Source organism: Palaemon carinicauda, chromosome 34, assembly GCF_036898095.1.
Source record: "Palaemon carinicauda isolate YSFRI2023 chromosome 34, ASM3689809v2, whole genome shotgun sequence".
NCBI classification, from domain to species: Eukaryota; Metazoa; Arthropoda; class Malacostraca; order Decapoda; family Palaemonidae; genus Palaemon; species Palaemon carinicauda.
The window spans coordinates 37,816,271-37,826,814 of record NC_090758.1 but is presented as its reverse complement, the minus strand read 5'-3'; the positions used below and the strand labels follow the sequence as shown (position 1 = coordinate 37,826,814).

Below are 10,544 nucleotides of genomic sequence, written 5' to 3'. Positions count from 1 at the left end.
AAACATAATGACGGTATGGTAGGAATATAGAGGAAAGAATCACATCAAAGGATCACCAGACCCTCCCAAGTAGGTGTATCAGAACAGCCTAAGAAGGGAAGTTCACTCATCATAATGCCTAGATGAGCAACAGCTGCCCCCTAGGCAGAAGCAGCTGAGAGGCTGCAAATATTTTTATTACCCAGTAAAAGACTGACCTATAAGTACCCAAGGCATGTCGACACAATGCGGCAGACAAATTGTAAAGTCAAAAGGGTGAGAGTGATCAATCCCAGAGGGAAGGGTCCAACCTCAGGGGAAGTACAGGAATGAAAGGCAGTTGATAAGTGAACCTGCCAAGACCTGATCATTATCATAAAATTATGAAAAGTGAGGGTGAAGCCTGTAAGATAATGAGAGCCGTACAGGACAGCGAGGAAGCTAAGAATTATAGATTCAAAGAATGTTCAGACCACCAGGCATGATCCAATTGACCAACTCTATAGGAAAATGGTCCTCAGATGTGTGAAAGGAACGAGTAGATAACTAGTCTAAGACTGCATCTGAGACGGCAGAAGGGATGACCCATAGCCAACGCAAAGCCAGTGCTAGAAGGACTCAAGTTGACAACACAGGAAGAAGAGATAGGAGGCTGCACCTCTGTCTAGATAGGCTAACCCAGCAAGAGAGTCAACAACCGATAGCAAGAAGTATATAGCACAAGAAGAGAAGCTACAGACATAGCACTGGCTCTGCTAAGGTGGCAGAGGAGGACCACAAAGGGTACCTACTCTACACCTGGAAAGGGTGAGGCCATAGGGAGAACTATATAGGCAAGCCTAGCCTACCTAGCAAGTGAGGGAAAGCTCAAAAGCTAGGGTGAGATGACTAGATAAGAGGAACATAGTTGCAGTACAGTCATGTTATGGCCTAACAAGGAAGGGAAGGAGCAGAGAAACAACCAAGGGTGGTCTCTAAGGCGTCAGAGAGATTTATAACTAAGGGAGGAGAAAATCACACCTAGCTAGGCATCTCAGTCTCGGTCTCGGTCTCCGTCTCTGTCTTCGTCTTCATCTCCGTCTCCATCTCCGTCTCCGTCTCCGTCTGGTTCTCTGTTTCCGTCTCCGTCTCTTTCTCACTATCACTCTCCGTGTCCGTGTCCATCTTCATCTCTGCCGGCCAGGGAAGATAGCATACAAGTAGGCACTCTATAACAGGTAAAAGGAACCGGGAAGAAGGGGTTGGAGATGGGATACTCAGAAAATGGTGAGGCGGCATGACAGGAAGGCCAAGAGCAATATTAGAACAGCAATAGTGTTCCAAATGGGATGCTGTGATAGGTCACAGAACACAAGTACTCACAATCAGGCATAGCCTACCAAAGACTAAGAGAGAAGCCAAATGATGGTTAAGAAGACAGAAGAACGTCTACTGGTAAGCATCAGAACAGGGGGTAAGGCATTCCAATGGGTAAACATAAGTAAATACTGGGGGAAGGATTCCAAGACCTGTGTCGCCTCGTCAAACATAAAGGATAATTGGAAAGTGGAAAGTCATCCTTGGGCAACTGAGAATACTATCCAAATCCCTGAAGGACCTTCAACACCGCAGCTGCCCGCCGTGGAAAATCGACAACATTGGTGGATAGGGCAGTCATACCCAACCAGTAGAGTTTGGTGAAAGAAGGTTATGGTGCATAGGGAAAATTTTATCAGGCATGGATGCCAGTTAGGGTAGTCTAGCCTTAGTCAATGCTGATAAAAAAAAAAAACCACAAGAAACACCAAGAAAGGATGGGCAGATACCATAAACATACCACAATTTAGAAAAAAAAAATATTCCTACAGTAATGTGACTGAATGACTAATCGTTTCTGAGCCATTTGGAACATGATGTAATGCCAGCCTCAGGACAATACAAGCAGACAATTCAATAAAAATACCGGGTGGAGACGTGAATTTCTCGAACACATGAAATAGGGGTTACTCAGCTTAGTTAATGCGGAAAAGGTTGAATCATCCATGATCGGAAATAACTTAACAAGCTAAGAAAAACTAGCAAAAACTCTCAAAGTGACCGAAAGATATCGTTCTGCAAAAAGGGACGGGTTCAAAAGGAAATGTGTTAGTTGTAGCGTATTGTACCTCAATTTTCCTTCTAGACAAGGTAAACTCTATTCGGGGAAGGATAACCATGGCTACTTATCCACTTATTCCTGATTTATGCATGATATCTTTCGGGATATCTGCTCAGTAGGTTGGAACTCCTTTAATACCTCTAAGGTAAATCTCTCTGGTATATCACTCGCAGAAATATCCCAAGTAGAAGCTGCCAATGAGGAACTTCCATCTGGACAACAATGCTCGAGCCCAAAATGTTTATTCACTAGCAGCGGAGTAAGCAATGCAATGTGTTGTTATTGTAGCCCTGCTTTCAGAACAAATTCTCATTCAGTATTCGTTGAAATTTCTAGATAACATAAAACTTGTAGTATTATTTCAAGATTCTCGTGAAAAAAAAAAAGAGGTAGCCTGGAGAAGAACTACTCCTACAATGGTGTGAGAGGTTATGTTTAGGAAAGGGAGAGGGAGTTTTCCTACTTTGGTGAGAGGGGTTGTGCCTAGTAAAGGTAGAGAGAGTAGTCATACTCCGGTGAGAGGGGTTATACTTAGGAAAAGGAGGAGGAGGAGTCCTACTCTGGTGAGAGGGGTTGTGCTTAGGAAAGGGAGAGGGAGTAGTCAAGTTCTGGTGAGAGGGGTTGTTCTCAGTGTGAGATGGAGTAGTTACAATCTGGTGGAGGGATTGTGTTTAGGGAAGGCAGAGGAAGTACTCCTACTCTGGTGAGAGGGGTTGTGCTTAGGAAAGGGAGAGGGAGAAGTTATACTCTGGTAAGAGGGGTTGTGCTTAGGAAAGGGAGAGGGAGTAGTTCTACTCTGGTGAAGGGTTGAGCCTAGGAAATGGAGAGGGAGTAGTCCTACTCTGGTGTGAAGGGTTTTGCTTAGAAAAGGGAGAGGGACTAGTCCTACTCTGATGAGAGGGGTTGTGCTTAGGAAAGGAAGACAGAGTAGTGATACTCTGGTGAGAGGGGTTGTAGTTAGGAAAGGGAGAGAGAGTAATCCTACTCACGTGAGATGGGTTGTGACTAGGAAAGGGAGAGGGAGTAAATCTACTATGGTGAGATAAGTTGTGATTAGGGAAGAGAGAGGGAGTAGTACTTCTCTGGTGAGATAGGTTGTACTTAGGAAAGGGGGAGGGAGTAGTCCTACTAAGGTAAGAGGGTTTGTAATTAGGAAAGGGAGAGGGAGTAGTCCTACTCTGGTGAGAGGGGTTTTACTTAGGAAAAGGAGAGGGAGTATTTCTACTCTGGTGAGAGGGGTTGTACTTAGGAAAGGGCGAGGGAGTAGCCCTACTCGGGTGAGAGGGGTTGTGCAGAGGAGAAGGAGAGAGAGTAGTTCTACTCTGGTGAGAGGGGTTGTGCTTAGGAAAGAGAGAGGGAGTAGTCCTACTCAGGAGGGAGTGGTTGTTCCTAGGAAAGGGAGAGGGAGTAGTTCTACTCTGGTGAGAGGTGTTGTGCTTAGGAAAGGGAGAGGGAGTAGTTCTACTCGGTTGAGAGGTGTTGTGCCCAGGAAAGGGAGAGAGAGTAGTCCTTCTCTGGTGAGATGGGTTGTACTCAAGAAAGGGAGAAGGAGTAGTCCTACTCTGGTGATAAGGGTTGTACTTTGGAAAGGGAGGGAGCAATCCCAATCTGGTGAGAGGGGTTATGCTTAGGAAAGTGAGAAGGTGTAGTCTTACTCTGGTGAGACGGTTTCTCCTTAGGGAAGGGAGAGGGACTAGTTTTACTCAGGTGAGAGAGGTTGTGCCCGGGAATGGGAGAGGGACTAGTCCTACTCTGGTGAGAGGTGTTTTACTTAGGAAAGGGAGAGCGAGTAGTTCTACTCTGGTAAGAGGGGTTGTGTTTAGGAAAGGGAGAGGGAGTAGTTCTACTCTGGTGAGAGGGTTGTGCCTCGCGGAGGGAGAGGTAGTAGTCGTACTTAGGTGAGAGGGGTTGTACTTAGGAAAGGGAGAGGGAGTAGTCCTACTCTGGCGAGAAGGGTTGTCCTCTGAAAGGGAGAGGAAGTAGTCATATGCTCTTGAGAATGGTTGTACTTAAGAAAGGGAGATGCAGTAATCCCAATCTGGTGAGTGGGGTTGTGCTTAGGAAAAGGAGAGGGAGTAGTCTTACTCTGGTGATAGAGTTTCTTCTTATGGAAGGGAGATGGAGTAGTTCTACTCTGGTGAGAGGTGTTGTTCCTGGGAAGGGGGAAAGAGACAGTAGTTCTACTCTGGTGAGAGGGGTTGTGCTTAAGAAATGGAGAGGGAGTAGTCATTCTCTGGTGAGAGGTGTTGAGATTAGGACAGGGAGATTGAGTTGTTCTATTCAGGTGAGGGGTTGTGTCTTGGAGAGGGAGAGGGAGTATCCATACTCTGGTGAGAGGGGTTGTACTCAAGAAAAGGAGAAGGAGTAGTCCTACTCGGGTGATAAGGGTTGTACTTTGGAAAGGGAGGGAGCAATCCCAATCTGGTGAGAGGGGTTATGCTTAGGAAAGTGAGAAGGTGTAGTCTTACTCTGGTGAGACGGTTTCTCCTTAGGGAAGGGAGAGGGACTAGTTTTACTCAGGTGAGAGAGGTTGTGCCCGGGAATGGGAGAGGGACTAGTCCTACTCTGGTGAGAGGTGTTTTACTTAGGAAAGGGAGAGCGAGTAGTTCTACTCTGGTAAGAGGGGTTGTGTTTAGGAAAGGGAGAGGGAGTAGTCCTACTCTGGCGAGAAGGGTTGTCCTCTGAAAGGGAGAGGAAGTAGTCATATGCTCTTGAGAATGGTTGTACTTAAGAAAGGGAGATGCAGTAATCCCAATCTGGTGAGTGGGGTTGTGCTTAGGAAAAGGAGAGGGAGTAGTCTTACTCTGGTGATAGAGTTTCTTCTTATGGAAGGGAGATGGAGTAGTTCTACTCTGGTGAGAGGTGTTGTTCCTGGGAAGGGGGAAAGAGACAGTAGTTCTACTCTGGTGAGAGGGGTTGTGCTTAAGAAATGGAGAGGGAGTAGTCATTCTCTGGTGAGAGGTGTTGAGATTAGGACAGGGAGATTGAGTTGTTCTATTCAGGTGAGGGGTTGTGTCTTGGAGAGGGAGAGGGAGTATCCATACTCTGGTGAGAGGGGTTGTACTCAAGAAAGGGAGAAGGAGTAGTCCTACTCCGGTGATAATGGTTGTTCTTTGGAAAGTGAGAGGGAGTAATCCCAATCTGGTGAGAGGGGTTGTGCTGAGGAAAAGGAGAGAGAGTAGTCTAACTCTGGTGAGATGGTTTCTGCTTAAGGAAGGGAGAGGGAGTAGTTTTACTTTAGTGAGAGGGGTTTTGCCCGGGAAAGGGAGAGGGAGTAGTCCTACTCTGGTGAGAGGGGTTGAGCTTATGACATGGAGAGGGAGTAGTCCTATTTTGGTGAGAAGGGTTGTGCTTAAGAAAGGGAGAGGGAGTAGAACTACTCTGGTGAGAGGGGTTGTGCCTGGGATAGGGAGAGGGAGTACGCCTAATCTGGTGAGAGGGATTGTGCCTAGTAAAGGGAGTGGGAGAAGTCCTACTCTGGTGGGAGGGATTGTACTTAGGATATGGAGAGGGAGAAGTTCCACTCTGGTGAGAGGGGTTGTGCTTCACAAAAAGGAGAGGGAGTAGTTCTACTCTGATGAAGGGTTGAGTCTGAGAGATGGAGAGTGAGTAGTCCTACTCTGATGTGATGGGTTGTACTCAGGGAAGGGTGAGGGAGTAGTGTTACTCCGGTAGGAGTGGTTGTGCATAAGAAAGGAAGAGTGACTAGTCATACTCTAGTGAGAGGGGTTGTACATAGGAAAGGGAGAGGGAGTAGTTCTACTCTGGTGAGAGGGGTTGTGCTTAGGAGAAGTAGAAGGAGTAGTCCTACTCTGGTGAGAGGGGTTGTACTAAGGAAAGGGAGAGGGAGTAGTTTTGATGTGATGAAGGGGATGTGCTTAGGAAAGGGAGAGGGAGTAGTCCTACTCTGTAGAAAGGTGCTATGCTTAGAAAATGGAGAGGGAATTATCCTACTCTGGTGAAAGCGGTTGAACTTAGGAAAGGGAGAGGGAGTAGTTCTTCTCTGGTGAGATAAGTTGTAATTAGGAAAGGGAGAGGCAGTAGTTTTACTTTGGTGAGAGGGGTTGTGTTTGTCATTGAAGAGGGAGTAGTCCTACTCTGGTGAGAGGGGTTGTACGTAGGAAAGGGAGAGGGAGTAGACCTACTTCTGTGAAAAGAGCTGTGCATAGGAGAAGGAGAGGGAGTAGTTCCACTCTGGTGAGAGGTGTTGTGCTTAGGATTACTTCTTCCTTGGAAAGGGAGAGGGAGTAGTTCTACTTTGGTGAGATGGTTGTGCCTTGCAGAGGGAGAGGTAGTAGTCATACACAGGTGAGAGGGGTTGTACTTAGGAAAGGGAGAGAGAGTATTGCTACTCTGGCGAGCAGGGTTGTGCTCTGAAAGCGAGAGGGAGTAGTCTTACGCTCTTGAGAGTGGTTGTACTTGAGAAAAGGAGAAGAAGTAATCCCAATCTGGTGAGAGGGGTTGTGCTTAGGAAAAGGAGAGGGAGTAGTCTTACTCCGGTGATACAGATTCTGCTTATGGAAGGGAGATCAAGTAGTTCTTCTCTGGTGAGAAGTGTTGTTCCTGGGAAAGGGAGAGAGAGTAGTCATTCTCTGGTGAGATGTGTTGAGCTTAAGACAGGGAGAGGGAGTTGTTCTACTCTGGTGAGGGGTTGCGTCTAGGAGGGGGAGAGGGAGTATTCATATTCTGGTGAGAGGGGTTATACTCAAGAAAGGGAGAAGAAATAGTCTTACTCTGGGGATTAGGGTTGTACTTGGGAAAGGGAGAGGGAGTAATCCTAATCTGGTGAGAGGGGTTGCGCTTAGGAAAAGGAGAGGGAGTAGTCTTACTCTGGTGAGATGGTTTCGCTTGGGGAAGGGAGGGGGAGTAGTTTTACTCCGGTGAGAGGGGTTTGCCTGAGAAAGGGAGAGGGAGTAGTCATACTCTGGGGAGAGGTGTCGTGCCTAGTAAAGGGAGAGGGATTAATCCTACTCAGGTGGGATTAGTTGTTCCTAAGAAAGGGAGAGAGTAGTTCTACTCAGATGAGAGGGGTTGTACTTTAGAAAGGGAGAGGGAGTAGATATACTCTGGTGATAAGGGTTGTGCATAGGAGTAGATGGAGTAGTTTTACTCTGGTGAGAGGGGTTGTGCCCGGGAAAGAGAGAGGGAGTAGTCCTACTCTGGTGAGAGGGGTTATGCCTGGGAAAGAGAGAGGGAGTAGTCCTACTCTGGCGAGAGGGGTTTTGCTTAGGAAAGGGAGAGGGAGTAGTCTTACTCTGGTGAAAGGGGCTGTGCTTAGGAAAGGGAGAGAGAGTAGTTCTACTCTGGTGAGAGACATTGTTCCTAGGAGAGGGAGAGGGAGTAGTTCTACTCTGGTGAGAAGGTTCGTGCTTAGGAAAGGGAGAGGAAGTAGTCCTGCTCTAGTGAGAGTTATTGTACTAATGAGGGAGAGAAAATAGTCCTTCTCTGGTAAGAGGGGTTGTGCCCAGGAAAGCGAAAGGGAGTAGTCCTACTCTGGTGAGAGGGGTTGTGCATAGGGAAGGGAGAGAGAATAGTCTGACTCTGGTCAGAAGAGTTGTACTTTGGAAAGGGAGAGGGAATAGTCCTAATCAAGTGAGAGGGGTTTTGGTTAGGAAAAAGAAAGGGAGTAGTCCTTATCTGGTAAGAGGGTTTGTTCTCATGAAAGGGAGAGTGTTTAGTCCTACTCTGGTGAAAGGGGCTGTGCCCGGGAAATGGAGAGAGATTAGTCCTACTCTGGTGAGAGTGATTGTAAATAGGAAAGTAAAAGGCAATAGTCCTACTCTGGGGAGAAGGGCTGTGCTTAAGAAAGGGAGAGGGAGTAGTCTTATGCTGGTGAGAGGGGTTTTTCTAAGGAAAGGGAGAGAGAGTAGTTCTACTCTGGTGGAAAGGGTTGTGCTTAGGAAATGAAGAGGGAGTAGTCATAGTCTGATGAAAGTGTTTGTAATTAGAATAGGGAGAGTGAGTAGTCCTACTCTGGTGAGATCGGTTATGGCTAGGAAAAGGAGAGGTAGTAGTTGTACTGTGGTAAGAGGAGTTGTGCTTAGGAAAGAGAGAGGGAGTAGTCCTATTCTGGTGAAAGTGATCATGCTTAGAAAAGGGAGAAGGAGTAGTCCTACTCTGGTTAGGGATGGAAGGGGAGGTAGTCCTACTCTGGTGAAAGGGGTTGTGCATAGGAGAGGAAGAGGGAGTACTTTTACTCTGGTGATAGGTGGTGTACATAGGAAAGGGAAAGGGAATAGTCCTACTCTGGTGAGATGGGTTGTGCTTAGGAAAGGGAGAGGAAGTAATCTTACACTGGTGAGAGGGTTTCTGCTCAGGAAAGGGAGAGAGTGTATTCCTACTCTGGTGAGAGGGTTTGTGCTGAGGAAAGAGAAAGGGAGTAATCCTACTGTGTTGAGAGTGGTTTTACCTAGGAAAGGGAGAAGGAGTAGTCCTACTCTGGTGATATGGGTTGTGCTTAGGAAAGGGAGAGGGAGTAGTCATACTCTGGCGAGAGGAGTATTGATTGGGTAAGTGAGAGGGAGTAGTCATACTCTGGTGAGAGGTGATGTACTTAGGAGAGGGAGAGGAAGTAGTCACACTCTGGTGAGTAGGCTTGTGCTTGGGAAAGGGAGAGGAGTTAGACATACTCTAGTGAGAGGGGTTCTACTTAGGAAAGGGAGAGGAAGTAGTCATACTCTGGTGAGGGGTTTGTGCTAGGAAAGGGAGAGGAGGTACTCCTACTCTGGGGAAAGTAGTCATGCTTAGGAAATAAAGAAAGAGTAATCCTACTCTGCTGAAGGAGGGAAGGGGAGGTAGTCCAACTCTGGTGAAACGGGCTGTGCCTATGAGAGGGAGAGGGAGTAGTTCTACTCTTGTGATAGGTTTTGTATTCAGGAAAGGGAGAGGGAGTAGTCCTACTCTGGTGAGATGGGTTGTGTTCAAGAAATGGAGAGGGAGTAGTCCTACCCTGGTTAGAGGGGTTGTGCTTAAGAAAAGGAGAGGGAGAAATCTTACTCTGGTGAGAGGGTTTGTGCCTAGGAAAGCAAGAGGGAGTATTTCTACTCAGGTGATAAGGGTTGTACTTAGGAAAGGGAGAGGAAGTAATCCTACTCTGTTGAGAGGGGTTTTGCCTAAGAAAGGGAGAGGAAGTAGTCCTATTTTGGTGAGATGGGTTGTGCTTAGGAAAGGGAGAGAAAGTAGTCATACTCTGTAGAGAAGTTTTGCACTTAGGAAAGGGAGAGGGAGTAGTCCTACTCTGGTGAGAGGGGTTGCAGTTAGGAAAGGGAGAGAAAGTAGTGCTACTCATAAAAGGGGGGTTGTACTTAGGAAAGGGAGAGGCAGTAGTCCTGCTCCGGTGAGAGGGAAGGTGCTTTGGAAAGGGAGAGGGATTAATCCTACTCTGGTGAGAGGGGCTGTACATGAAAACAGGAGAGGGAGTATTTTTACTCTGATGAGAGGGGCTGTACTTGGAAAAGCGAGAGGGACTAGTCCTACTCTGGTGAGAGGGGTTGTGCCTAGGAGAGGGAGAGCGAGTAGTCTTACTCTTGTGAGAGTGGTTGTACTTAGGAAAGGGAGAGGGAGTAGTCCTACTCTGATGAGAGGGGTTCTGCCTAGGAAAGGGAGAGGTAGTAGTCATACTCTGATGAGAGGGGTTGCAGTTAGGGAAGGGAGAGGGAGTAGTGCTACTCATAAGAGAGGGGTTGTACTTAGGAAAGGGAGAGGCAGTAGTCCTACTCCGGTGAGAGGGGTTGTGCCTAGGAGAGGGAGAGCGAGTAGTCTTACTCTTGTGAGAGTGGTTGTACTTAGGAAAGGGAAAGGAGTTGTCCTACTCTATTGAGATGGGTTGTGCTTAGGAAAGGGAGAGGAAGAAGTCATACTCTCGGGAGAGGGGTTGTGTTTAGAGAGGGAGAGATAATAGCCCTACTCTGATGAGAGGGGTTGTGATTAGAAAAGGGAGAGGGAGTTGTTTTACTATGGTTGGAAGGGTTCTGCCCAGAAGAGGGAGAGGGAATAGTCCTACTATGGTGAGAGGGCTTGAGCTTAGGAAATATGAGTAGTCCTAATCTGGTGAGAGGGGTTGTGTTTAGGAAAGGGAGAGGGAGTAGTCTTACTATGGTGAGATGGGTTGTGCTTAGGAAAGGGAGAGGGAGTAGTCCTACTCTGGTGAGAGGGGTTTTGCCTGGGAAAGGGAGAGGGAGTATTCATACTCTGGGGAGAGCATGTTCCAGACAGACAAAATTTAATTTTAAATGTAAGTTCAATTCAATCTCAGAAAACGGGATAAGTCAGAGGCGAATCTGATCTTTCAAACTCACATATATTTCGATGAAAATTTTTCAACTTCATTCCTGAGCACTTCGAAATTTTTCTAAGTTCAAAAATTCTGAATAGTGTTCTTAACCCTGGATAGGTACGCTCCTCGGACACCCCTTTAAGGGTATACTCG

The 10,544-nt window shown here is 47.1% G+C and overlaps 1 protein-coding gene across 1 annotated transcript; it reads right to left on the bottom strand.

Annotated features, from left to right (window-relative positions):
* Positions 1-999: 999 nt before the first annotated feature.
* On the bottom strand, positions 1,000-10,319 carry LOC137626823 (mucin-2-like). Its single transcript, XM_068357812.1, has 16 exons — positions 10,258-10,319; positions 9,976-10,162; positions 9,113-9,881; positions 8,888-8,940; positions 8,554-8,716; positions 7,849-7,910; positions 6,946-7,059; positions 6,516-6,627; positions 6,167-6,345; positions 5,852-5,946; positions 5,401-5,690; positions 4,920-5,132; positions 4,202-4,537; positions 3,868-4,079; positions 2,628-2,769; positions 1,000-1,310 (listed from the first exon to the last, which is right to left on the bottom strand). The coding sequence occupies exons 1-16, from the start codon at positions 10,317-10,319 to the stop codon at positions 1,000-1,002; spliced, it is 3,300 nt and encodes a 1,099-aa protein (XP_068213913.1).
* Between the last annotated feature and the right edge of the window lie 225 nt (positions 10,320-10,544).

Excerpts from the sequence above, each read along its gene's own strand:
- LOC137626823 (XM_068357812.1), bottom strand. The coding sequence starts at position 10,319 with ATGCTCTCCCCAGAGTATGAATACTCCCTCTCCCTTTCCCAGGCAAAA. Across the intron at positions 6,628-6,945 it reads AGCGAAACCATCTCACCAGA|AATCTGTATCACCGGAGTAA; the intron begins GTAAGACTACTC and ends TTCCATAAGCAG. Across the intron at positions 4,538-4,919 it reads GAAGAAACTCTATCACCAGA|ATTGGGATTGCTCCCTCCCT; the intron begins GTAAGACTACTC and ends CCCTCTCACCAG.